This window comes from Schistocerca gregaria, chromosome 7 (assembly GCF_023897955.1).
Source record: "Schistocerca gregaria isolate iqSchGreg1 chromosome 7, iqSchGreg1.2, whole genome shotgun sequence".
In the NCBI taxonomy this organism is placed as follows: domain Eukaryota; kingdom Metazoa; phylum Arthropoda; class Insecta; order Orthoptera; family Acrididae; genus Schistocerca; species Schistocerca gregaria.
The window spans coordinates 495,826,060-495,851,070 of NC_064926.1; the positions used below are offsets into that span (position 1 = coordinate 495,826,060).

At 42.2% G+C, this 25,011-nt stretch overlaps 1 protein-coding gene across 1 annotated transcript in view; it reads right to left on the reverse strand.

Annotated features, from left to right (window-relative positions):
* LOC126282446 (uncharacterized) overlaps positions 1 to 25,011 on the reverse strand; it is a 781,073-nt gene that overhangs the window by 160,030 nt on the left and 596,032 nt on the right. The window contains exon 4 of the mRNA XM_049982101.1: positions 9,683 to 9,874. Coding sequence (XP_049838058.1) covers positions 9,683 to 9,874 — 192 coding nt within the window. The remainder of the gene's footprint in view (positions 1 to 9,682; positions 9,875 to 25,011) is intronic.

Genomic DNA, 25,011 nt, shown 5'->3' on the forward strand with positions numbered 1-25,011 from the left:
GAATCATCCAAATTGGAACAGACAAGAAAATTGGCAAAGGAGCAGCACTATTTGGAATGGCCTTTATTGTAGGCAAAAAAGCGCTGGACTCAGTAAAAGATGTGAATTCGGCAACTATCGACTAATGATCCTACGAATCAAACACACGAACAAAAACTACACCTTTATTAATGTAAAAACACTAACAAATGGTCATAATAAAAAAGAGCCTGAAGAAACACAAAGGTTCTGAGAAGATGGGCAAAATTCCAAAAGATATGAAAATTCTGCTAGGTGACTTCAATACACAAATTGGCAGAGAACACAGATACAAGAAGATAATAGGAAACTATTCAGTATACATATTTACCAGTAGAAATGGCACACGACTCATTGAATTATGCCAACAAAACAAGCTAAACATTATGTCAACCTTACTTGTAAACATCCCAAAAAACAAAAAACGTGGCGATCACCCATCATTTGGGAGAATTTCAGACTAATCATGTTGCAATATCGTATGACTACCGAAACGAAATTCCCGATTTGCACGTATGCAGAGGTGCAGATATGGAATCGGATCATTATTTAACCAGAATAAAATTAATTTCACATCCAAGAGGAAATTCAAAAGAGAAATACCGCTGATCGCAAAATTTGATCCACACAACATCAAAGACGCCAAAATCAATGGAAAATGGGAAGAACACGCAGAAGATTTGGAGAAATTTCAAACTAAAATCATCAAAACAGCAAAAGATCCGATCCTTCTTTACAAAAAAAGCAAAACACCCGTGGTAGAATCAAGAATCCGAGAACGCACTAGAAGAAAGAAGGAAGGCATTTCAAACTTACAATTGCCACAAATCATAAGAAACACAGAAGAAATTTTTCGAAATCCGCAAACAGACTTCCAAGATTTTAAGACAAATAAAGAAAAAATATGTCAGTGAGCAACTGCAGTCAGTCGAAGAGATTTTCAATAACTACAATACACACGATTTCTGTAAGAACTTCGCAATCCAGATCAAAGGGTACTCACCACAAAACCTGTGCTTTCGAAAACAAGATGTAAATTGGCGCTGACAAATAAAGAAAATTGGTAAGTACTAGCCTCAAATTTTTCACAGCTTTTAAATTGTTCAGAACCCAAGGAGAGATTCCCGAAAGTGCAGCCAGAAATCTCACCACAGGACTCGTCACCGCCAACAGATGAAGAAATTTATGCGCACACCAAGAAACTTAAAAGTCGTAGAGCATCAGAGGGGATGTAATTGTAACAGAACTCTTGAAGAATTTAGACCCAAATTCACTCAAAGAAATTACTTCAATGATCCAAAAAATCTGGCAACCCGAAAAATCCCGGATGACTGGAAGATTACTCTGATTCATCCACCACGTAAAAAATGTAATAAATAAGATGTAAACAACTATAGGGGGCTCTCTCTATTACCAGTCACCTAAAAAATTCTAACAGCTTATCTCTTGAATAGAACACAACAGCAATTGGAACCCAGAGTAGCAGAATATCAAGCAGGGTTCAGGCCACACAGTTCCTCTCCTGAACAAATTTTCAACCTGAAAACCATAATCAAAATGCGAGCTCTCAGACAAAAATTTGTAGTATGCACATTTGCAGACTTCAGAAGAGCATACGATTCAATGAACAGGCCCTCACTATTCCAAATTTTAGAAGAGAGGGGATTAGACCTCAAAACACGAGAAATCATAAAACAAACACTAATTGCCACGAAATCTAAAGTGAAATTCATGTGGGAAATCTCAGAACCCTTCGACATTCAAACAAGTGTGAGACAAGGTGATGGACTCTCTCCTATTCTGTTGCGGACGACCTGGCGGTACTAACAGAGGATGAGTAGACTGCAGTCAAACAGCTGTAAATACTCAAGGAACGTGCAGAAAAAATCTGTTTACAGATTTCATATGAGAAAACAATTCTTTTCTTCAAAAACAGAAATTGCAAGCCTGAAAACAAAATACGTTAAATTAACAGGGTCCCATACTTTAAATACCTTGGAGAATTCATCGAACCGGCAGGTATTGAAAAAATCTCACAGCAACATCGGCTCCAAAAAATTAAAAAAGGATTAGGGTTAATGCAAAACCTCTTCAACAAAAAATCTGTGTCAAGAGGGACAAAAATTCGACATTACCATACTGTCATAAAGCCAGCAATTCTCTACAGAAGTGAAACACTAACCCTTAGCAGAAAACAACAACTTATAGACATCAAAATAGAAGAGAGGCAGATCATCAGGAGGATTCTAGGAGGAAGGCATACCTAAGACGGTTATAGGCTACAATCAATTAAAGCAACAGAAAAGTTTTCATACATCGAAGCCGATATTAGGAAAGGGCGAATGACATTCGTTGGCCATCTCAGCACATTAACAGAAAATTGATAGACGAAGAGAATAGATTATGTAACCTCACTTAAGAATTCCACACCTTGGCTAGATGAAATCAGAAAGGGCCTAAATAATGCAAACATAAGACCAACCGACATCCTAGAAAGAGACACCTTCAGGCACAAAGTAGAAAAATGGAAACTTATCAGAGCAACCAAAAGAAAAACGTTACAGACTAAAGTGCTTGGATGAGCGTAAGCAAGCCTTTTCGGAAAGAATGAAAACCTATTGGAAGAACATTAAGAAGTCAAAGAAAAATTGATCGAGTTACTTTCTTAATGTCTTCCATTTCTGGCGAGAATTGTCAATAATAATAATAATAATAATAATAATAATAATAAATTGTAATAATGATTAAAATAGTAAAAATAGTTATGCGTTAGAAGTAAAATTAATGCGGAAAATGCATCTATATGTATTAGTTAATAATAAAAATGAAAATTTAAAAATAATGAATACGAGATAGACGAGTTTTTTCAATTTAGAGACATTTTACGCTTTCTTCAAACCAAGTGTGCTATGGGCAGAAAGTAACAATTAGAGAGATAATGGTAAAAAATATGAGATATGAGTGCATATATCTACGAGAGCGTACTGAAACGTGATGTCTTCGAATTTTTATGTGGAAACGCTTAGGGATTTTTAAGTAAAACGAACGTAATTAACGTTCTACATCTTTATTGTTTATGTCTGCATTTGTATTTCTCAACGTAATCACCCTGACGACGAACACATTTCTCCCAAGGAGAGATCAGTTTGTTGATACCATCACTGTGGAATGTTTCATTTTTGTTGACGGAGCCAGAAACTCACCTCTACTTGCATCTCTTCATCACCATCAAAGTGAAGTCCTCGAAGGTGTTCTTTAAGTTTTTAAAAACAGATGAAAATCTGATGGGTCCACGTCGGTACTGCATGTAGGATAATCGATGACAGTGAACCCAAGACGTCGAATTGTTGCAGATGTCGCAGCGCTCATGTGTGGTCGGGCATTGTCATGCTGAAGTAGGGGGGGGGGGGGCTGGACGAACTCTTAGAATTACAACATGTTGTTTCTCATGCACCGACATACTTAAGTTACACACTTACATGTTACACGCTACAATTCTGGGCCTTCTAGCAGAGCACTGCAAATATGTGGACATGGAGAACAAAAATGTAGAACGTTAATCACGTTCGTTTTAACTAAAAAAACTATAAGAGTTTTCACATTAAAAAAATCGAATTCATTACTTTTCGGCACGTCGTCGTATACATACTTACGCTTCTGCGTTCTGTATTAAAAAATTATGAAACAGTCACAGAAAAGTATCTGGGCTGTTCACGACACTGCATTATGCTCGATATGCACCTGCCTCCGACCTCCGGCGCACAGTTTCTCGTCACTATTTATAACATCAATACTTTATATCACTGATGTTACAACACCAACACTTTATCCCACATAAAAAATAACAGATTATGATTACTGTATGTTAGTATCTACATATTTCCCTTGTGGATGCTTATTACGAAATATATTTCATTTGTGTGTCGAATGTAAGAAACAATTCTGTAACTGCACTGGTTCATGCATAGGGAACCTTTTAATCGTAATACGTAGAAAAGATGTACGAAAGTACAATTAAGGCCATATAAGAATGGTCTTTCCCGAGTGTACTTCTGACTAAATGCGATTCTGGTAGCTGGAGTCGAAAGTTTTGTTAATCATGCCTTCTGCGTGTTGTGCAGATATTTCTATAGCAACTTTCATCCCCTAACAAATATTTCTATATATCTAACCGACAAGTGAAACACCAATTTTCATAAATATAGCTTTGAAACGTTTTTGATGTAACGAAATGTTTTCTTAAAATTTTAATCCCGTATTACACTCCCTTAGAGGTTGAATTTCCAGAAACACTGAAAGACGTATTTTTTTATTTCTAACCGAGAAGTCAAACACCAGTTGCTATATATGCAGCCTTAAAATAGTTTATTAGTTCTTTAATAATTGTTAATTTTGAAGAAAACTTTCACCCACTATTTTACCCCCTCAGCGGTTAAATTTCCAAGAAACCTGAAACGGGTATTTTTTATTTTCTGACTAAGAAAACAGATGACAGTTTTCGCAGTTCTAGCTTAAAAACTTGCGTAATAGCGACATACTTTTAGAAAAGCCTTTCATCCCTTATTTCACCCCCTTACGAGTGGAATTTCATACAATCCCGTTTTAAACCATGTCTAAAATATATGATCAACAGCCTCACCAAACTTCAAGTTTCTATCCTTAGCGCTTTGAGCTGAGCGATGATGAATCAGTCAGTCACTGGATCAGGACATTGCCTTTTATATGTAGAGATGAGTCTCGGATGGCAGTTATATTTGCATACTGCAACGCAGCAAATTGTGGAATAGTCTAAAATGTTTGAAGTTGCAAAGCAGAATTCTATGAGAATTAGAAGAACCAAAGTTACACAATACTGTTCAGCGCCGCCTCCACGGAAGATCATCTAATAACGATTTTTCAGCTATGCACATCCATGAATCTGTCGTTTAGCTGCAGTGGATGAATATATGTGTGAATTTTACTTCACTTGTGTTAGGGAAACGTTATTAACCTCATTCATGTTCTTCCGTGCTTTGCTTCTGTTCCTGATGCTGAATATTTACGAGTGGCCATAAAATTCGGAGTATTTAATTAAACATTAAAGTGCACCAGTTGCTAAAGTAATTCCAAATTATTCGCCGACTTCACATTTGCTGACGTACGCTGCATTAGAGGCATACGAAAATTTGTCCTAGACCGGGACTCGAGCCCGACACAAACTTTCATATGCCACATTTGGAAAGCACATTTGTATCCGTTGCTGCTGATGTCAAGAAATGCGAATTCAGCGAATGATCTGACTAATGTTTCATACTGCTGATCGTCAAATCATGTCACTTGCACTAGCAGAAATCTCTTTCAGTTTTCCAATAAAGTGCACAGAATTTTTAAAGTGATAATCACTTTTACCAATATGCGGTTCTAGCAACGATGATGATGGTGTTTGGTTTGTGGGGCGCTCAACTACTCGGTTAACAGCGCCCGTACAAATTCCCAACATTTGCTAAGTCCAATCTCGCCACTTTCATGAATTATGATGAAATGATGACAACACAAACACCCAGTCATCTCGGGGCAGGTGAAAATTCCTGACCCCGCTGGTTGTAGCAACGAGGCGAAATGTCTAGCCAACTCTTGAGTAGCCCATATAATCTAGGAGGGTAAGCTTCTGTTTTTTTATCCTCTGTATGAATGGGAGACATTTTTATTAATCGGTTCGTAGCTCCTAACCCTTTCTTTGCAGGATCCTTTATAAGCTTTTTTGTGAGTGTTTGAATCCAAGAGGTCACTGATCTTCCTATGGTAGTTCTCACGCTTCATCACGGCGGTGGCATTACCCTTATCAGCAGTAAGTACAATAATAGTCCTGTCCTTATTGATCTCCCGTAGCGCCTGTTGACTAGGACATAAATTAGATGTAGGGGGACATGTTTTTAAAGACGGTGGTCATGGAATAAAATTTAGCGAGACAAGCGTGTTAGCCACGACATCGCATTATTATGCACGTGTGCATAGGGAAGCTACAGGGATTCAGAAACACCACAGTAATTTTAATAGGGAAGAGGAAGTTAGACAAGATATGGCGGTCGACTTTGCACAAACGATGTTACAATCGATTACTTTCAATCGAGAATAATGACGTTAGTCAGAGATACAGTCTGCCCCACGTGACATATGGTGGTGTACTCTATGAGCTCTATATAAACAGGACCTCGACGGCCTGGTAGCGAGTCATTGGCTCACCTCGGAAGATGTCGCCCATAGTTGGCAACAAAACGTCAGGAAGCAGTAGTTTAATGATCGCCCACGGCCTCTCAACCCAGAAGTTTTAGCTAATGAAGACGTCGTCCGTGAAAGCCTACACGTTATGATTAGACAGTGTACACGTTTATGACATCAAAATTCCTTATCATTTATTTTTACTAGTATTATATCACATTCATTTGCTTATATGACCATTCCTTCCATATGCGAAAGCCACTGAAAAGATATGCACATGTTACTACACTTTCACAATGTCTCAGCCCCAAGCTGGGTGACATGGATTTAGTCTCTAACAACTGAGTCAGTACATGTTGAACTGTGAAGGGATCGGATGAGGACGTATAGATCTGGCACAGAGCCAGGTATCTCCATGTCCTAAGGGATAGTATTCCTGGTAATACTTTTCGGTACTTCTCCCCAACTAGCGCTGGTTGGTAGCAAACGGCGCAGAGAAAGCACATTTCACCTGACGCTATTTGATGATAAATATCTGAACATCTATGAATTGACATTGATATGGGGTGTGTCCACTCTTCGCTTTATTGATGGCTTGGACTATGTTGTGGACACTTTCAGCGAGGAATCTGGATGTATGTGGAGGAACAGCAGCTCATTCTTCCTTAAGAGCATAAATCAGAGAAGTTAGTAGTCTTGGACGCTGGGGTCGGGGCGAAGTAGACGGTCTCACTAAATCCACAGGTGTTTCATTGGGTCCGGTAGGCCTCAGAGCAGGACTCTCCATTTCAGTAATGTTATTGAAAACCACTGCCTCACAAACGCTGTTTTGTGACAGAGTACACTGTGTACACAGTCAGGCTTGTACAAACAGTCATCTTTTGCAAACAGTTCCTCTACTGTACGCAGTAGACCATGTTGTGAAACGTGTTCATGTCCTTCTGCATTTCGTTTTTTATTGAGCAACTAATGGATGTCATCCTAACACGAAAAGCATCTCTACACCGTATTACCGCCTCATCTGTAGCCGCGCCGTCAGAGGCGCGTTGTCACAGTTCGCGCGGCTCCCCGCGTCGGAGGTTCGAGCCCTACCTCGGGCATGGGTGTTTGTGTTGTCCTTAGCGTAAGTTAGATTAAGCAGTGTGTAATCCTAGGGACTGATAACCTCAGCAGTTTGGTCCCATAGGAACTTGCCACAAATTTCCAAAGTTATCCCTCCTCTGTACTTCACTTTTAGCACTACACACGGTGTCTGGTGAAGTTCTCGACGTATTCTCCAAATCCATCGGACTGCCACAGGACGTAGCGTGATTAATCACCGGCAAAGCACTCGTTTCTTTACTAGAAGCTGCTCGACCGTTGTACCCCCTCCTTCTTTACTGCCTACGCACAGTCATTGTGTCAGCTGTACTGCTGGCAGCATTTTGGAAGTCACGAGTGGTTTCTTACGGTAATTTCATGAGATTTTTTTTTATTATTATTTTTTTTTTTTTTTTTATAGCCACCCTCTGCTATGCTCGACTATATCTGACTGTCAGTTAACGAACTCTGGCTGGTCTTTGCGTTTCCACTTGTCAGTTTTACGTGGTCAGGATGGTATCAGGAGCTCAGAAGCGCATCCGGGAAGTTTTTCCTAGACATAAAATGAGAAATCTAGGATTCAGAGAAAAGTGGGTTTTATTGCCAAGGGCTACCACTAAGGGGAACAATATTCACGGTAACTGGATGCGGACGCGGAGTGAATCGCATAAGGTCCGGAAAGTGCAGTTCACCTTCACTAAGAAGACTGGTGGACCCGTCTGGAGGGTAAGGAAGCAGGCAGGCCAGAGAGCGACCCGCTGTTGCGGCCGCTGCCTCTCCGACCCTCTTGCGTACCTCACGTGGCGGCAGCCGGTCCTCCTACTGGCAAGTTTGTGTCAGAAAGTTGGTGTCTCTCTCCCAGCAATACCATGGTCGCGTACCTAGCTCAGCATAATAGCGCGGGAGCCGGCCACAAGTACTGTGGAGTGGCTTATGTAACTGCTCACGCCACTGCCTGAGGCTAAATCAAAATGGTGGAAGTAGAACAACAGCTGACTTACGCACTGTACGAGTGTTGAACTGTCCCTGACGGCTGTGTCATTCTGGTGACATCACGTGAGAAGTGACTGACTCTCCTGCTGTTACTGCTCATCTACTTATAACACAATATTTCGCACCTCTTTTTATACTGGCGACTACATGATCAAAAGTATCCGGGCACCACTATGTAATGCGGATTGCATAGAGGTTTCCGGATAATTTTGATCGTATAGTGTACAAATATGTCTTCAGGCTCCAATTATACGGGATCTACACAGTCATAGACTGCACTCGCTGTGTTGCGCCCTTGCAGTGACAAGAACTCTAGTTTCCTGTGGCCGTCACACGTCGTTGTCTACGGTGTATCATGTAGGCGCCTTGCTGTTGCGTTTGCCTGCATCAGCTTTTGCGAATGGGTACCTAAAAGATGTCGCCAAGTCACACATACCTCTCTGGATCGCAGTATTTCGTCCACGGACATTTCTCGTACAGTACATACCGGGTGATCAAAAAGTCAGTATAAATTTGAAAACTTAATAAACCACGGAATAATGTAGATAGAGAGGTAAAAATTGACACACATGCTTGGAATGACGTGGGGTTTCATTAAAAAAAAAAGTTCACAAAATGTTCGACAGATGGCGCTGCACAGCAAAACGTCAGTGACTGCGCATGAGAATCGTGTATAAAAAGGAGCTGTAATGTTACAGAATCGCACTCATCCCCAGCCTGGCTGATAAACACCTGCTGTAACGTACGATGTTTATGCAGGATGGCACTCCATCCCATATTGCTAGACGCGTGAAAGATCCCTTGCGCGCGTCGTTTGGTGATGATCGTGTGCTCAGCCGCCACTTTCGTCATGCTTGGCCTCCCAGGTCCCCAGACCACAGTCCGTGCGATTATTGCCGTTTGGGGTTAGCTGGAGTCGCAATTGTATCGTGCTCGATCGACATCTCTAGGGATGCTGAAAGACAACATCCGACGCCAATGCCTCACCATAACTCCGGACATGCTTTACAGTGGTATTCACAACATTACTCCTCGACTACTTGTTGAGGAATGATGGAGGACGTATTGAGCATTTCCTGTAAAGAACATCATGTTTGCTTTGTCTTACTTTGTTATGCTAATTATTGATATTCTGATCAGATGAAGCGCCATCTGTCTGACATTTTTTGAACTTTTGTATATTTTTTGGTTCTAATAAAGCCCCATGTCACTCCAAGCATGTGTGTCAATTTGTACCTCTCTATCTACATTATTCCGTGATTTATTCAGTTTTCAAATGTATACTGACTTTTTTATCACCCGGTACATGGCGCTCAGTGTGATGGCGTGTGCTGGTGGAGTGAGGAACGGCAGAGGTCAGCGGCAGATGCACAGAGGTGACGGGCAGACAGACCTTGCGGTGGCGCTGCTCCATGGCCCAGACGGATATGATGAGGCGGCCGCCGATGCGCAGCACGCGCGCCAGCTCCCGCAGCGCCCCCACGCGGCGCTCCGTGGTGGCGAAGTGGTGAACCACGGCCACCGACAGCACCGCGTCGAAGCTCTCGTCCCGGAACGGCAGCGACAGGTTGTCGCACATCAGCACCTGCCACACAAGCGCGGCCCGTCACCGGGGCTGTCGGAACTCAACGCCCCACGACGATGCGTGGTGTGCCTACTGTAAGACCTTCCGTACGCACACCATCAGATTATTCGACTTGCTGCTCTAACGAAGCAGGAGAGTGTCAACAATATGTCTCGTGGTCTTATCGTGGCGTGTTTATCTTCTGCCGTTAGGTCAGACGATAGAAATGCCACTTGCACGCTTAGAGTAGCAGATTGACGGTGACCAACTTCAAACAGAACTGGATTAATTTTCACACACATTTATTATAATAATAACAATCATAACCTTACTTAACTTGATTCTGGATGCTATTTACAATTGACAATCTGAAGTTCCTTTGGTCTTGGTACGTTAATCTTATTCTCACATATCACTGAAACTTGACAAAGTGTCTATTCATCTATCTTCATGGCTATGTACAGGAATATGATAATCTTATTAGGCGCAGACTGAAACTTGACTATAGACTGGTACAGACTAATGTAGACTTGTACAGACAGGTGCAGATAAATGCAGACTAATGCAGACTGACAAATCGGAGGTCTGTACACTCGTTATAATACCTTGACAGTTCAGGTATCACTGCGCGAGTGTGATCCACGAGGAGAAAAGGTTCTACGTTAGCAGCAATCTCATTGGCTGCGTTACATATTAAATCGTGCATGGGCGGAAGCAGAATTTGGTCCGTCTCTATGGCAGCACCATCTCGTAGTGCGGAGATGGACGAGCGCTGCGCCTGCGCTGTTGTGGTTAGCGGGGCGCGCTCTAGTGGGAAAGTTGTGTACGCGCTGACTACCAGGAACTATGTACACAACACGATGCAAACTATCAGAGGCACAGACTGACCATATGGTTCAATAGGGCCTTGCCGGTGACTGTATCTGTCTGGATGTGTTAAGGGGGGCAGGACGTGAAACGGGCCCACTTGGAACAGGAGAGGCACCACAGAACATTTTAATTTACACTGTCTATACTTTTACAAATAAAGTCATAAACCTTTGTTACCATGACCAGGTAGGATTCAGCATTCACACTCATAGCAGAGGTAGTTCAAAAACATAACAAAACAAATTTTTTTTTACATGTGAAATTTCATCATTTTTTCACTTCCTATTGGCTGCATTTGTTTCTTCATAAGTTAGAGAGATTCTTCGATGAATTTTGCACAACATACAAACCATACTTACAGGTGTATGAAACTCTAGAATTTTCCAAATCTGTTAAAAACTGTGGTAAAAATTGAGATAATTAACTATAAAATTCGAGTTTTCCCTAAACACGAAGATAAAAACGTAATAGCCCATTCATTTTTCCATAGATTAAATAAATTCTAGAGTTTCATATGGTTAGTAAGCTGTGCAAAATTCATCGAAGATTCTCTCTTACTTATGAAGAAAAGTGTACCTATAGCAACAAATGCAGCCAACAGTAATTGAAAAAAATCATGAAATTTCACATTTGAAAAGTATTATATTTTCGTGTTTTTGAACTTCCACTGCTATGAGTGTGAATCCTGAATCCTTCCTGGTCATGCTGACAAAGTTTTATGAATTTATTTGTAAAAGTATAGACAGTGGAAATTAAAATGTCCTGTGGTGCTTCTCTTTCTCGAAGTCGGCCCGTTTGACGTCCTACCTCCCTTAAGAGGTGGAGGGCGGAAGAGAGAAACGATGACCTCTCGCCTCTCTCCTTTCCTCAGATTCCTCTAACATCTTTTTATAAACCCTTAAGAGAAAAAAAAGAAAGACGGTCCATGGAGGAATCATCGGAATGGGTAGAAGTGATGTACATGTACTGACAAACAAATGATTGCAGTTTCACAAAAATTGGATAATTTTTTTTTTCATGAGAAAGAGCTTCACAAATTGGGCAACTCAATAAAGCGGTAGTCTACATCTGGCCCTTATGCAAGCAATAATTTGGCTTGGCACTGATTGAAACATTTGTTGGATGTCCTCCTGACGGATAGTGTGCCAAATTATGTCCATTTAGTGCATTAGATCGTCAAAATCCGGAGATGGTTTGAGGGCCCTGCACATAATGCTCCAAATTTTCTCAATTGAGATACACGGAGAACTTGCTGGACAAGGTAGGGTTTGCAAACACGAAGGCAGAAAATAGAAACTCCTTCCATGAGTGGGCGGGCATTATCTTCCAGAAATGTAAGTCGAGGGTGGCTTGCCATTAAGGGCAACTAACGTGGGGCGGAGGGGGGGGGGGGCGCAGGGTGGGATAGAATATGGTCAACACACAGCTGTGCTGTTAGGGTGTCGCGGATGACAACCAAAGGGGTCCTTCTATGAAATGAAATGGCACCCTAGACAACTACAACTGGTTGTCGGGCGCCGGTCAGGTTGGTATCCTACTGTTGTCTTAGATGTCTCAAGACATGTCTTCGGCCTGGAATCTCATTTACTGGAGTCGAATTGTCTTCTGTGGTGAGTACCGCTTCGAACTGACACCCAGTGACCAATGCAGAAGTGCCTAGAGACTCTCCAGACAGCGATGGGACACCACCCCGACTGTCAGTCGCCATATGGCCCGATTACCAGGAGTGACGGCCTATTGGGCCATTTCTTTTCATAGCAAGACTCCTTTGGTTTTCATCCACGGCATACCTACAGCACAGCGGTACGTCGACGATATTCTATGCCATTCATGGCAAGCCATTCTGGATTTACATTTCAGCAAGATTACGCCCTCCCGCACACGGCGAGAGTTTCTAATGCTTGTCTTTGTCGTTGCCAAATCCTACCTTCGCCAGCAAGCTCACCAGATCTGTACCCAGCTGAGAACGTCTGGAGAGATCTTCACAGCGTTCTCCAACCATACCGCGATACTGACGATTTTACGGTTCACTTCGACAGAATTTGGGACGATATCCCTCAGGTGGAAATCCAACAACTCTGTCAATCAACGCCAAGGCGAGTAATTGCTTGCATAAGAGACAAGACGACCAACACGTTATTAACTTGCTAAATTTGTGGAGCTCTGTCTCTTGAATATATCATCCATTTTTTCCTAAAATTGCAATCGCTTGTTTGTCTGTACAAGAACATCACATCTACCGATTTCCGTCTCATTCCGATAATTACTTCTTAATGTGTAGTTTTTTATCTTACAGTGTATATGGCTGGAAAGTCTTCCGTTGCTAAGTCCTTGGACAAAAACTTCTCGGTAATCTTGGTGCGTCCAATTCGACTAAAATCCCAAGCTTTCCACGACTATTTCCATTTTAGTCGTCAGGCACTACGCCCGCCGGTCCTGTGCCGACGATGTTCCCACTTTCACTCTCAAAGGGCAGCATTTGATTGGCTGTATTACGTCTTGAATATATTATTCTGGTATAATTTCCCCGGGATGTTCAGTAGATGCGGAAACATGCTTCTAAAACAATAACAGATGGATAAACTGAAATTTAAAGTCAAGTAGAAAGAGACAGGAGGGGGGGGGGGGGGGGTGGGGGGTTAAACCTGTAAGTCTGTTACCAAAATAGCGGACATTTTGGTAGCCGCCATCTTGAATACAGATAATTACTATTGAGTCATTAAAGCCATGTTCAAATGGGAGACATCATTGCTTCTCTCGCGTATATCTCCATCTGTTTTCCACTTGAAAAGAATGAGTGCATCGAAGAAGGAGGATTCCTGCATGCTCGCTGTATTGGTGACATAACTTCAGATGTTTTCACTCCCTCGCGTCAAATACTATTTGACTTGAAAATTTCTTTTTACCCATCGGTTTTGCTTTTATAAGAATGTTTCCAACCCTATGGCTGCAAATAAAATATCGATTGCGAGCAGCTGATTTGCAGCCATTAAACTGTTTTGGGAGGAGGTCCGTTTGTTCATCACCTTCACGTAAGGGTGGTATTACACTATCATATTTCTTTGTCAAAGTCGATATGTCAAATATCTATGTCAAAGAAATTTGACAGTGTAAAAGGGAACTTCGTCAAATGTGGCCTTTCGTCAAAGAAATATGATCAACTCTAGCGCCTCGCTGTAGATTTGATCATAAAAGTCGTTCATCTTCTGTTTAATGTCAAATACAACCGATTGGAGCGCTGGCATTACTGCAACTATTTGACGTCACTCTAGTTTGTTTGTAAACATGGATTCAGACTTTAGTTGGTGCGTTTCTTCCATTCTTTTTAATAACCTTGCCTAGATTGGAGTGGGGGGTGAGTAAGAGGCACAATGCATGCTGCTAATCGTGTGCTGATGGGCAAGTGGAATGTGCTGCAGGCGATTTCATATCCATAACAACAGCTACAACCATCCAGCTGTACATTTAGAAACATCGGGCAGCTTTCCAGCAAAGCCAGAATAGGAGAGGTTGTGACACTATACAACGAAACAAAAATTCTTAGTTTTCCATTCTACTTTGTCTATTTTTGAACTCTGGTTAACTGCCACAAATTAAAGACTACTTCATCTGTTTCACACTTTTCATTAACTTTGTTGTTGGAACCCTGATTCTATTAATTAAATTGTTCAAAAATGTAAATAGTGGTTATTGCCCATATATTGTACTAAACATTTATTTACCTTTAGATATTCCTCCTTCAGCGTTTTATAAATCGCTTCACACGTTTCTGGAATTATTTTGGTTAATGTGGAGTGTGACATTCGAGTGCTGTAGTGTAAATTAGAGTATCTCGCCCCTGCATCAAGAAATCGAGCGTAATGGTGAGCCAGTCGTTTCCACAAATCAATTTTCAAGTGAGTGTTCTGTTTCGTAATATGAGCAACAACTTTACTGGGCAAATACTGAAATGCACTCTCATCCATTTGTAAATAATTTATATAAGACTTGATGTCCTCCACTTATAGCTCTCATAACAAGGCTTTTACTATCACGACGTAAAACTCAAAACTTTAGCCAACTATCTTTCCCTTTTTCCGCCGCTTCTCTTCCAAATGCACAAGCACAATGCAATTGTCTTTCAAGCAACTGCAGCGCAAAATAACAAGTTGTTGCCCGCCATCATGAACTTTGAAGAAAAATATGATGACAGTCTAATATCCCTTTTTAGCTCCACGTCAAAGATCAATTTCAAATAAGTTTGACGAATATTATATTTCTTTGTCTTTTGAGGACCGCGAAGCAGACGAAGTTGAGGAGCCTTGTAACCTTAAAAGCACAATAATACATGATGGACGAAACGAGGATGACATAAAAGCACATAGGCGCAGGGAAACTGGGTATAATCGGTCAAGAGAGGTCTACTAGTTTCAAACAGTGGCCTAAATCTCAGGAACGAATTTCTGAGAATGTAAGTTTGTAGCATAGCATTGTGTGACAGCGAGTCAAGGATGTAAGAATAACCTTAAAAGAAGAGAATCGAATTGTGTGAGATGTGGCACTACAGAAAGTTGTTGAAAATCAGGGAAGCCGACAAAGAATGAGCAATTTCTACGCAGAATGGACGAAGAAAGGAATATGTGGAAAACGCTGATAAGGAGAAGGGACCTATAATAGGACTTTCGTTAAGACATCAGGGAATAACTTCCATATTACCAGAAAGAGTCGTAGACGGTAAAAGGTGCAGAGATAATCAGAGATTGGAATACATTCAACAAATGAATGAAGACGTAGGGTACATGTGCTACTCTGAGAAGAGAGGTTCGTACAAGAGAGGAATTCGTGGCGGATCACATTGAATCATCAGAATACTGATGACTCCAAAAAAAATCATAAAAGAATTTCGCCTAATACATAAAATTTCCCTGAAATTATCCGCCTTTTTTCGTATCAATAAAATTATTCAGATTTACTTTACAAGACCTCTTGAAGTGATTTAACCTTTCTTATTTAGCTCTCTTTTTAGAAAATTTCTCCATCTTTATTAACATTTATTAGGAGTCAGACCGCCTCTTATTCACAATATCACGTAATAGGTTTTGTGAGAGATAACTTCCCGCAAAGCGTGTTATGAGATCACTGATTAACTTGCTATTCAATACTGTCTTTGGAAATGCATTATGAAACAAATGAAGTATACAATCCATGTAAAAAGTCGAAATGCCGAGTCCAGATTTCTAATATATGAAATAAATACAATCTCTTGATTTATATGTATGGTCTGACAAAAAAAAAAAAAAAAATATGGGGCAGCCAGAACACAGTATCGGAACTCCATACACGTACTCGAGGTCGGTGGGTGCGTAACTGATTAGAGTTGCAGTTCTCTGTGACAGGTAGATCAGCAACTTGAGTGCGTTGGTGATGTTCGTGTTTAGGGTTGTTACCAAATCTGATATGGTATATACACGTAAGTGGAAAAAGTCATGGGTAGCAATATGCCCTTATACAGTGGGAGGTCGTATAACGTACACAAGATATAAGTACATTATGGGAGCTGTCGTTTGTTGTCAGGTGATCCATTATGACCGCATGACGGAAATTAACCGACAATGAACGCGGAATCGTAGTTGGTGCCAGTCGCAAGAGACCTTCCATTTAGGAAATTCTTTGCTGTGGGATTTAATAAAAGAGACCCCATTGTTAAGAGTGTGTAGTAGCTTAATAATAGGCTGAAGTAATAAATTTGATTATTAAAATTTATTTCAATGCATATTCAGCTGAAGTTAGTTCAATGATATTTCATGAAACTATAAAGCTTATTCCACCTGACAATCGCCCAATTAATGAATTATTATCATTCAAAACATAGTTAATCAATTATTGGCAATATATTCCATTATCAGTAGATTGAACTGTGCAAAGTACGTAATTTTAAAGACAGAATGACAGTCCATTATTCAAAATCTCGATAGGTAATTATCTGTGTTGTCAGCATTGCACTTAGCTGATAAATTATGAACAAAATAATAATAAAAATACTTATTGAAAATTAACCATTAATGTTTAAGTGTAGTTAGATTGTTATGACATTATTTTATATGACTACTAAGCCTGACACAGCACTTACGTAAAAGTTCCGTTCCACCTGCTGCGCTACAAACAGGCAAACTTTATCAGTTTACTCATCAGCTGAGCTGGCAACCGATTTTTTAATCGCTTTTACAACTTAATCATTTCTTTCCGCAAAATTTTCAATGCCAAAATTTATTTCCAAATTATTTCCATTATTTCATTTACCGATCGTTATTGAATGAAATTACTCATTCAATAACGATAAAGTTATAACGTCTCCTGTTTCCAGCGGAATAATCAGTATTTACTTCGGATTCGGATGCCTTATCTCGACACGGGTCAAAATTCATAATTCACGGTCATTGTTAACTTGTAATTTCGCAAATCCTGGAAAGCAGGGGGGTGTTACAGTATCACCAAATTTTCTAGCCATTATTGGCAATATAAGAATCACGATGATGCGGTTGCTTCTTTATTCGAGCAGCGTCTTATTTGGTCTTACGAGGTTTATTAGATCCTGTTCCAGATCTGCGTATTTCAGAAACGTGTAAGAATGAACCAGGAATCGAACCCGGATCCTCCCGTATTGCAGATAGGGACTATCCATTCTGGTACGGAGGTGGCCTGCGCCTTATGCTTCTGTTAAATTTTTGGCCTTTCCATTGTACGCGACACCAATTTGGAGGGGGTGTACTTCGGCGGCCCAGGCAGCACGTGGTGAAATGGAGTGTTTACCTGCTGCGGTAGCTGTAGGAAGGGGTGTGTGCCACTGCGGCGAGGGCAGGCGGGGTGAAGGGTGGCGGCTTTATGGGGCGCGGAACGAGCTGCCCCCTGTAAATACCGCCGGCTCATTAAAGCCGAGTCAACGCCGGGTTAGCCGCGAGTAACGGACGGCCTGCGCGCCGCTGTTTACGAGCGACGGGTCAGCAGATAAGGTCCTGCCCCCTCTCCCCACCCACCGAACACTGCACTCCACTTTCCCCAGCTGGCTTTTTCTCCTTGCAGAACGTTCTCTTTCATGTTCCGTACCTCAATTGGTAAAAACGGGGACGTTATAGGGTCACTATGTCCCTTTCAAATTCTGAAGGTGGCACTGGTTAAATATAGAGAGCGAAAGGCTATTTACAATTTGTACAGAAACCAGATGGCAGTTATAAGAGTGGAGAGGCATGAATGGGGAGCAGTAGCCTATCCACTATGTTATTCAATCTGTATATTGAGCAAGCAGTAAAGGAAACAAAAGAAAAATTCGGAGTTGGAATTAAAATCCATGAGAAAGAAATAAAAACTTTGAAGTTCGCAGAGACAGCAAAGGACCTGGAAGAGCAGCTGAAAGGAATGGACAGTGTCTTGAAAGGAGGGTGTAAGATGAACATCAACAAAAGCAAAACAAGAATAATGGAATGTAGTCGAATTAAATCGGGTGACGCTGCGGGAAATAGATTGGGAAATGAGACGCTTAAATTAGTATATGAGTTTTGCTATTTGGGGAGTAAAATAACTGATGATCGTCGAAGTAGAAAGGATATAAAATATAGACTGGCAATGGCAAGGAAAGCGTTTCTCAACAAGAGAAGTTTGTTAACACGAGTATAGATTTGAGTGTCAGGAAGTCGTTTCTGGGAGTATTTGTATGGAGTGTGGCCATGTATGGAAGTGAAACGTGGACGATAAATAGTTCAGACAAAAAGATCGAATCCTCGTCGGGCCATGGATTTTTCAGGCTTCGTTACACCCAGCCTTCGCCTCGCAACTATGTGAGGAGTCGTCAGAAACAACTCTTGCGTCGAATTATGTAGGTCCACTTCACCCCACTGGATAACTGGGGCAGGTTAGGGACACAGAAGTCGTCGAAGTCGTCCAAAAGAAAGACTTGCACGAAGCCGTTGAGCCACCTGACACTATTATTATCTACATTATTACCTATACAGAGGCATCCACACGTAAGCTTCGCTTAGCAGCATACACACCTCACCTGCGATTTACTCATACAGTTAGCGTGGCGGCACAGTATTCTTTTGAAGAATAACGAGATATGGTTTTTGTTTATGTAGTATCTGACAGTAATGTGCTTGAAGATCGACGGTTGTATGAGGAACGGTACCCAGTAAGACGACACCCACACCCGCATAGTTTACAGCAATTCACCGGCGACTTGGCGAAACAGCCTCGTTAACGAGATCTCACGGTCATGCTGGAAGACCTCAAACACGACGGGATACTGCATTTGAAGAGAGTGTTCTCGAGCGCTTCGAGGAAACATCTACGACAAGTACTCGAACGGTTGGACACGACTTGGGGGTGACTCATCGTTTTGTTTAGGAGGTTTTGAGGGATGATGGCCAGCATCCATTTAGTTTCCACCCTATCCAAGAGCTAAATCCTGTCGCGGACTATAAACACAGGCTAGGGTTTTTGCCGGTGGTTTCTGCAGACGTGTTGCAAAGGATTCCGGCTTCCCCGCTATTGTGTTGTTTACCGACGGGTGCACCTTCCATCGGCATGGCCTTTGCAACACTCGAAACGTTCTTTACTGGGCAAGGGGAAATCCTCACGTCACGTACGTCCACAAGACACCAGGGACGGTTTTCGCTCAGCATTACCTACAGTTTTTGCAAGAAACTCTACACGGCCTCCTGGAAGATGTTCCCCTGGACATACGGCTACGCATGTGGTTGCAGCATGACGGGGCGCCCACACATAACAGTCGTGCTATGCATGGATATTTAAATAAACTCTTCGACGGCCGGGTAATTGGCGGAGGTTCAAAATGGCTCTGAGCACTATGGGACTTAACAGCTAAGATCATCAGTCCCCTAGAACTTAGAACTACTTAAACCTAACCAACCCAAGGACATCACACACATCCACGACCGAGGCAGGATTCGAACCTGCGGCCGGAGCGGTCACGCGGTTCCAGACTGAAGCGCCTAGAACCGCTAGGCCACACCGCCGGCATTGGCAGAAGTGCTTGTAGGACATGGCCCCCGCGATCACCAGAGGTCACGCCACCTGACTTTTTCCTGTGGGGCTTCTTCAAGGTACTATTTCACCCACCCGGACGCAAACCACCTAGAAACGAAGAGGAATTAACTGATCGCTTTCAACATTCCTCCGATCACATCAGGGAAATGCCAGGAATCTTTGAAAGAGTTCGGGAAAACACCGTTCGACGTTACCAAGCTTGTGTCGCGATACCAAGCTTGTGTCGCGTCAGAGGGTCGCCATTTCGAGCACCTGTTTTAAGTAAACAGCGTCTTAGCTACAAAAAAAGGCACTTTTCAGGACCGACACCATTTGTAAAAGGCTTCCTGTACGCGAACTAACAGCTGTAGACGGGTTTGTTCCCTATCATGAAACTACAGTGGATGTTTTGGGACCCCGGTGGATTCGCCCCAAGGCCCCCAGAGTGGAAGACTAGCTCACTACCATCGAGCTTCCGGGCCGCCTTGGATACATTGCGATCTCCGTCAGGCAAAGAATTCGCGGTCATGCGTTGCCCAGAGCATCCGGCAACAGAGCAATCCCGCAGCCAATCGGAGAGCGTGCCACCAAGTTTCCGTAGTTTAAAAATTCTGCGTTATCGACCTACACAACATTAGTAATTTTGGTTCCTACTGGCATCAGATCCAGGGTTAAAATTTAGTGACACAATGTTTTTCTCCACCCTGTATATACATAGTTAAGGTTATACGAAACCCCCAGAGAGAGAGTTCCACTCCACTAGTTTCGTTTTTTGTCGTCATAAGTCTTAGGACTGGTTTCGTCCTTCTTTGGTTATATATAAAAATCACAGCATTATGTATGTTCCATTGCATTAGTTTATTTAGTTAACCGGTTTTCTGCTTAAAAGAGCATCACCAAACTTGAATTGGCTTTCACTGTCAAAGAAGGTGCAGTATTGGTGAACAACATTCAAAAGGAGATGTTACTCATCAAGAGTGATGCACAAATACCATGGACTTATAACAATTCTATTAGATGCCCCAAAACGTTAGCTACTGGAATAAAAAGATGTCAGCTTGTGTCACGTGTGTACTAACTATTCACTTTTTAATCTAAACTTCAAAGAAATCACATTTCAGTCGTAAAGCGGAGCCGTTATAACATTTTCTTTTATAGAGGGTGATTCAGCTGACTCTGCATATGGGTTTTATGCAGCCCACAACGCCTTCAGTAACAAAGCGCGAGATTTTCACACTATGTCCCCCTGTAAGCGCAAACTGTTAGTCCTACAGAAAATATTAACAGGACATTTTTGTAGGAAATTTCATATGGTTAAATTTGGCACCGAGATACTTTTTCACTGAAGGCCACAGTTTTCAAATTATTCAAGAAAAACGCGTTGGAGGTCAATTTTATACGTTTTTCTTGAATAATACGAAAACTTCGCCCTCTGTCGAAAACGAATCCCTGCACAAAATTTAACTATACTAAATTTCCTACAAAAGTATTCTGTTTATTTTCTCTGCAGGGCTAACAGCTTGCGCGAAGAGGGAGAAAATATGAAGATATTGTGCGTTGTTTATCAAGGTGTTGCGGGTTGCATGAAACCCATGAGCACAGTCAGCTGAATGACCCTATATACATGAAATCTGATTGACTATACTGTACTTGTTTTATTTCTGGCATTTGACTTTAGATTTCATATCAGACTAACTCGGAAAGCTCTCTGGGTGAATGCTGTGAGAAGAAAAGACTGGAAACTGGCCAAAAATGGAAAAATATTTCTCAGTATTTTCGGAAAGAGAACGTGGACCAAACACGTTTTATCTGCCCTTATTAATGAAAATGCTGCTTTGCGAAAGCAGAATTTTCCCATAACATACTTCTCGTTTTGGTTATTCTAAAGTGTCAAAGTTAATGACTTAGTTGATCAAATATTCGTTTAAGACCAGAAACACGTCTCAATTTGCCTTTCTGACGCTGTGTTATGTACCATGTTCTGTTTGAAAGAGTGTTGCGTGCAGACGATACGAATAAAGAATAAGAAGCAGTCGTGAAAGGTAGTCTGCTAATGTTTTGCGTTATGTAACAGAGCTGCACCGGCTTCAGAGCAACGTAGAGGATCTCCCATTATCATACCTCCACGACAAATGCAGAATACATCCATATCTACATCTACATCTGTGCTCTTCTAACTACTGTGAAGTGCACGGCAGAGGATATGCACCACTGTATCAGTTTTTAGGGGTTCTTACCGTTCCATTCAGGTACGGAGCACAGGATGAAGCATTGTGTGCGCCGTAATGAAGCTAATCTTGCCCTCGCTATTCCTGTGGGAACGATACGTAGGAGGTTGCAGTATATTCCTAGAGTCATTTTTTCAAGGTGGTTCTTGAAATTTGTAAGTAAGCTTCCTCGGGATAGTGTACGCCTATTATCAAGAGTCTGCCAGTTCTTCTTACTGAAAATCTCAATCGTGCTGCACTTCTCCGTATAAGTTCAATAACGTAGAGGTTATGTTTGACAGTACAGTAGCGAAGCAATTCAAGAACTAGAAGTTAACAGTAAACAAATATAAAGGGAGCGAACTAGAAAATGTATTAACTTGAAACTTGAAAAAGCAGTGTCCATATAACAATTTTAATTATATTAAGTATCTTAGTGCAGTAAAATTAGTCCTTGACAACAGTACTGGGGAATATCTGTACGAGGTATTACAGTCGGGGAAACGAGTCCTTAGCACTGACAGCTCGGTAGCGTCGTTTCGTTCCCAGCGACCGCAGGAAGGAAGCCGGCGACGGGTTGCGCTTCAGCAGGATGTGCGAGCCACGTTACTGCCCTGCAGAACCGACGCGTGGCAGTCGGGAAACGTACCAGCGAGTGTCTTACGCGTACTTTTCATCGTTTGTCTAACTGGCAGTCTAGTTCATTGTTTATATCGTCTTGATGTTTTAAGTGTTCATTCACTTCGGTGTCATTTAGAGCCTCTCATTCGTGTGTCCGCTAACGGCCTGCCTTGTGAAAGAAAAGGAAAAAGGCAAGCCTGTCTTTGCTGTTTGTCAGGTCCTTAAGTAGACTGCAACAACTTTGTAACTAAGCAATAACACTGCTGTGAAGATACGGCAAGAACAGCACGGTATGGAGCGTGATGAGAATGGCTGCAGACACCAGGAAAAAGCGCCCGAGGAAGAGATTTGGATGATTTATTGAAAGACGCTATTCATCGCCATATACGAGGGTTGCTCAGAAAGTAATGCACCGCATTTTTTCTTCAGTAATTCTTTATGAAATATAATGAGAATTACACAAACACGAAAGAATCGCGTTTTATCTACACACCTTGTTTTTCCACGTAATCTCCATCCCGTTCTATGGCCTTCCTCCAGCGCGAAACAAGGGCGTGTATGCCCTGTCTGTACCAATCCTTGTCCTGGTGGCGGAGCCTGTGCTTCAACTCCTCATCGTCCTCAAAATGGCTACATCCTTACATTTGTCCTCTAGCCATCCCTGCTTAGCCATTTTGCACTTCCTATCGATCACATTTTTGAGATGTTTGTATTCCTTTTTACCTGCTTCAGTTGCTGCGTTTTTACATTTTCTCCTTTCTTCAGTTGAATTCAATATATTTTCTGTTACCCAAGGATTTCTACTAGCCCTCGTCTTTTTGCTTACTTCATCCCCTGCTGCCTTGAGTATTTCATCCCTCAAAGCTGCCCATTCTTCTTCTGCTGTATTTCGTGCCCCAATTCCTGTAATCGTTCCCTAATGCTCTCCCTGAAACTCTCTGCAACCACTGGTTCTGTGAGTTTATCCAGGTCCCATGTCCTTAAATTCCCACATTTTTGCAGTTTCTTCAGTTTTAATCTACAGTTTTTAATCAATAGATTGTGATCAGTGTCCACATCTGCCCCTGGAAATGTCTTACCTGGTTCCTAAATGTCTGTGTTACCGTTATATAATCTATCTGAAACTTTACAGTGTCTCCAGGCCTCTTCTATGTATACAACCTTGTTACATGATTCTTGAACCAAGTGTTAGCTATCATTAAGTTATGCTCTGTGGAGAATTCTACCAGGCGGCTTCCTCTTTCATTTCTTACCCCCATTCCATATTCGGCTACTACTTTTCCTTCTCTTCTGTTACCTACTGTCGAATTCCAGTCGCCCATGACCATTAAATTTTCGTCTCCCTTCACTATCCGAATCATTTCTTTTATTTCATCACACATTTCGTCGGTGTCTTCCTCATCTGCGGAGCTAGTTGACATATATACTTGTACTACTGTGGTAGGCGTGGGCTTCGTGTCTATCTTGGCTACAATAATGCTTTCACTATGCTGTTCATAGTAGCTTACCCGCACTCCCATTTTTCTAACCCAATATTAAACCTACTCCCTCTTCACCCCTATTTGATTTTGTATTTATAACCCTGTATGCACCTGACCAGAAGTGTTATTCCTCCTGCCACCGAACTTCTGTAGTTTGGTAGTAAAGTCCCCAAAGTTTGGTTTTTCTATCTTTGGACCTGATAATTCTATGTACAATTTCGTCCTCCCCCCCTCCCGCCACCACCTACACGGCAGGCGCCTATGGCAGTATTGACCAATTAGGCATCTCTGTGTGGAGTGGCACTGGGTGTCGAAAGTACTTGCCTCACGTGCGTCTGGGCTTCTCGTCTGCTCAGTGCATTACACTGGAAGTACCATCCAGCACACATTGCAAGAAAATCTGCGTAGTGCAGGTGTACATGTAGAGTTTACTAACAGACAAGTGAGAGCGTAAGGACTGACTACTTAGACAACGCTTGAGCACTGTCACGAAGCTGAATAGAGGAGTGCCGGAGTTCTGATATGTTTTTGCCACAGCCGCACAATTCGCCGCCTCCCACCCCGACCCCCACCCACACTTCACTAACACCTCCTGTCGCAGAGAGGACCAGCTAGAGGCGTCCAAGACGCTGCGGCTTGCCGCTGAGGCCTTATTGATCCCCCATCTGGCGCCATCCTGACACCCATGGCCGCTCCGCTGTCACGCCGCTCGGCGCTCCGCCAACGGAAGACAAGGTGAGGCGACGTGAGGTGAGGTGGGGAGAGCAGCCTCGCGCGCCGTCCGCGCATATCGGGCGGCTGCTGCTGCTTTGCCTGAAGCGCGAGACGTGACGGCTTCAAAGCAAGCCCGGGAAAACTGCCCCCAAACAGCGACTGGTGGAACCGCCCATCTTGCGCAACAGGAACTGCAGGGGGTCCACGAACGCGTTACTGATTCCGAAACCTCGAAATTTAAGATAGA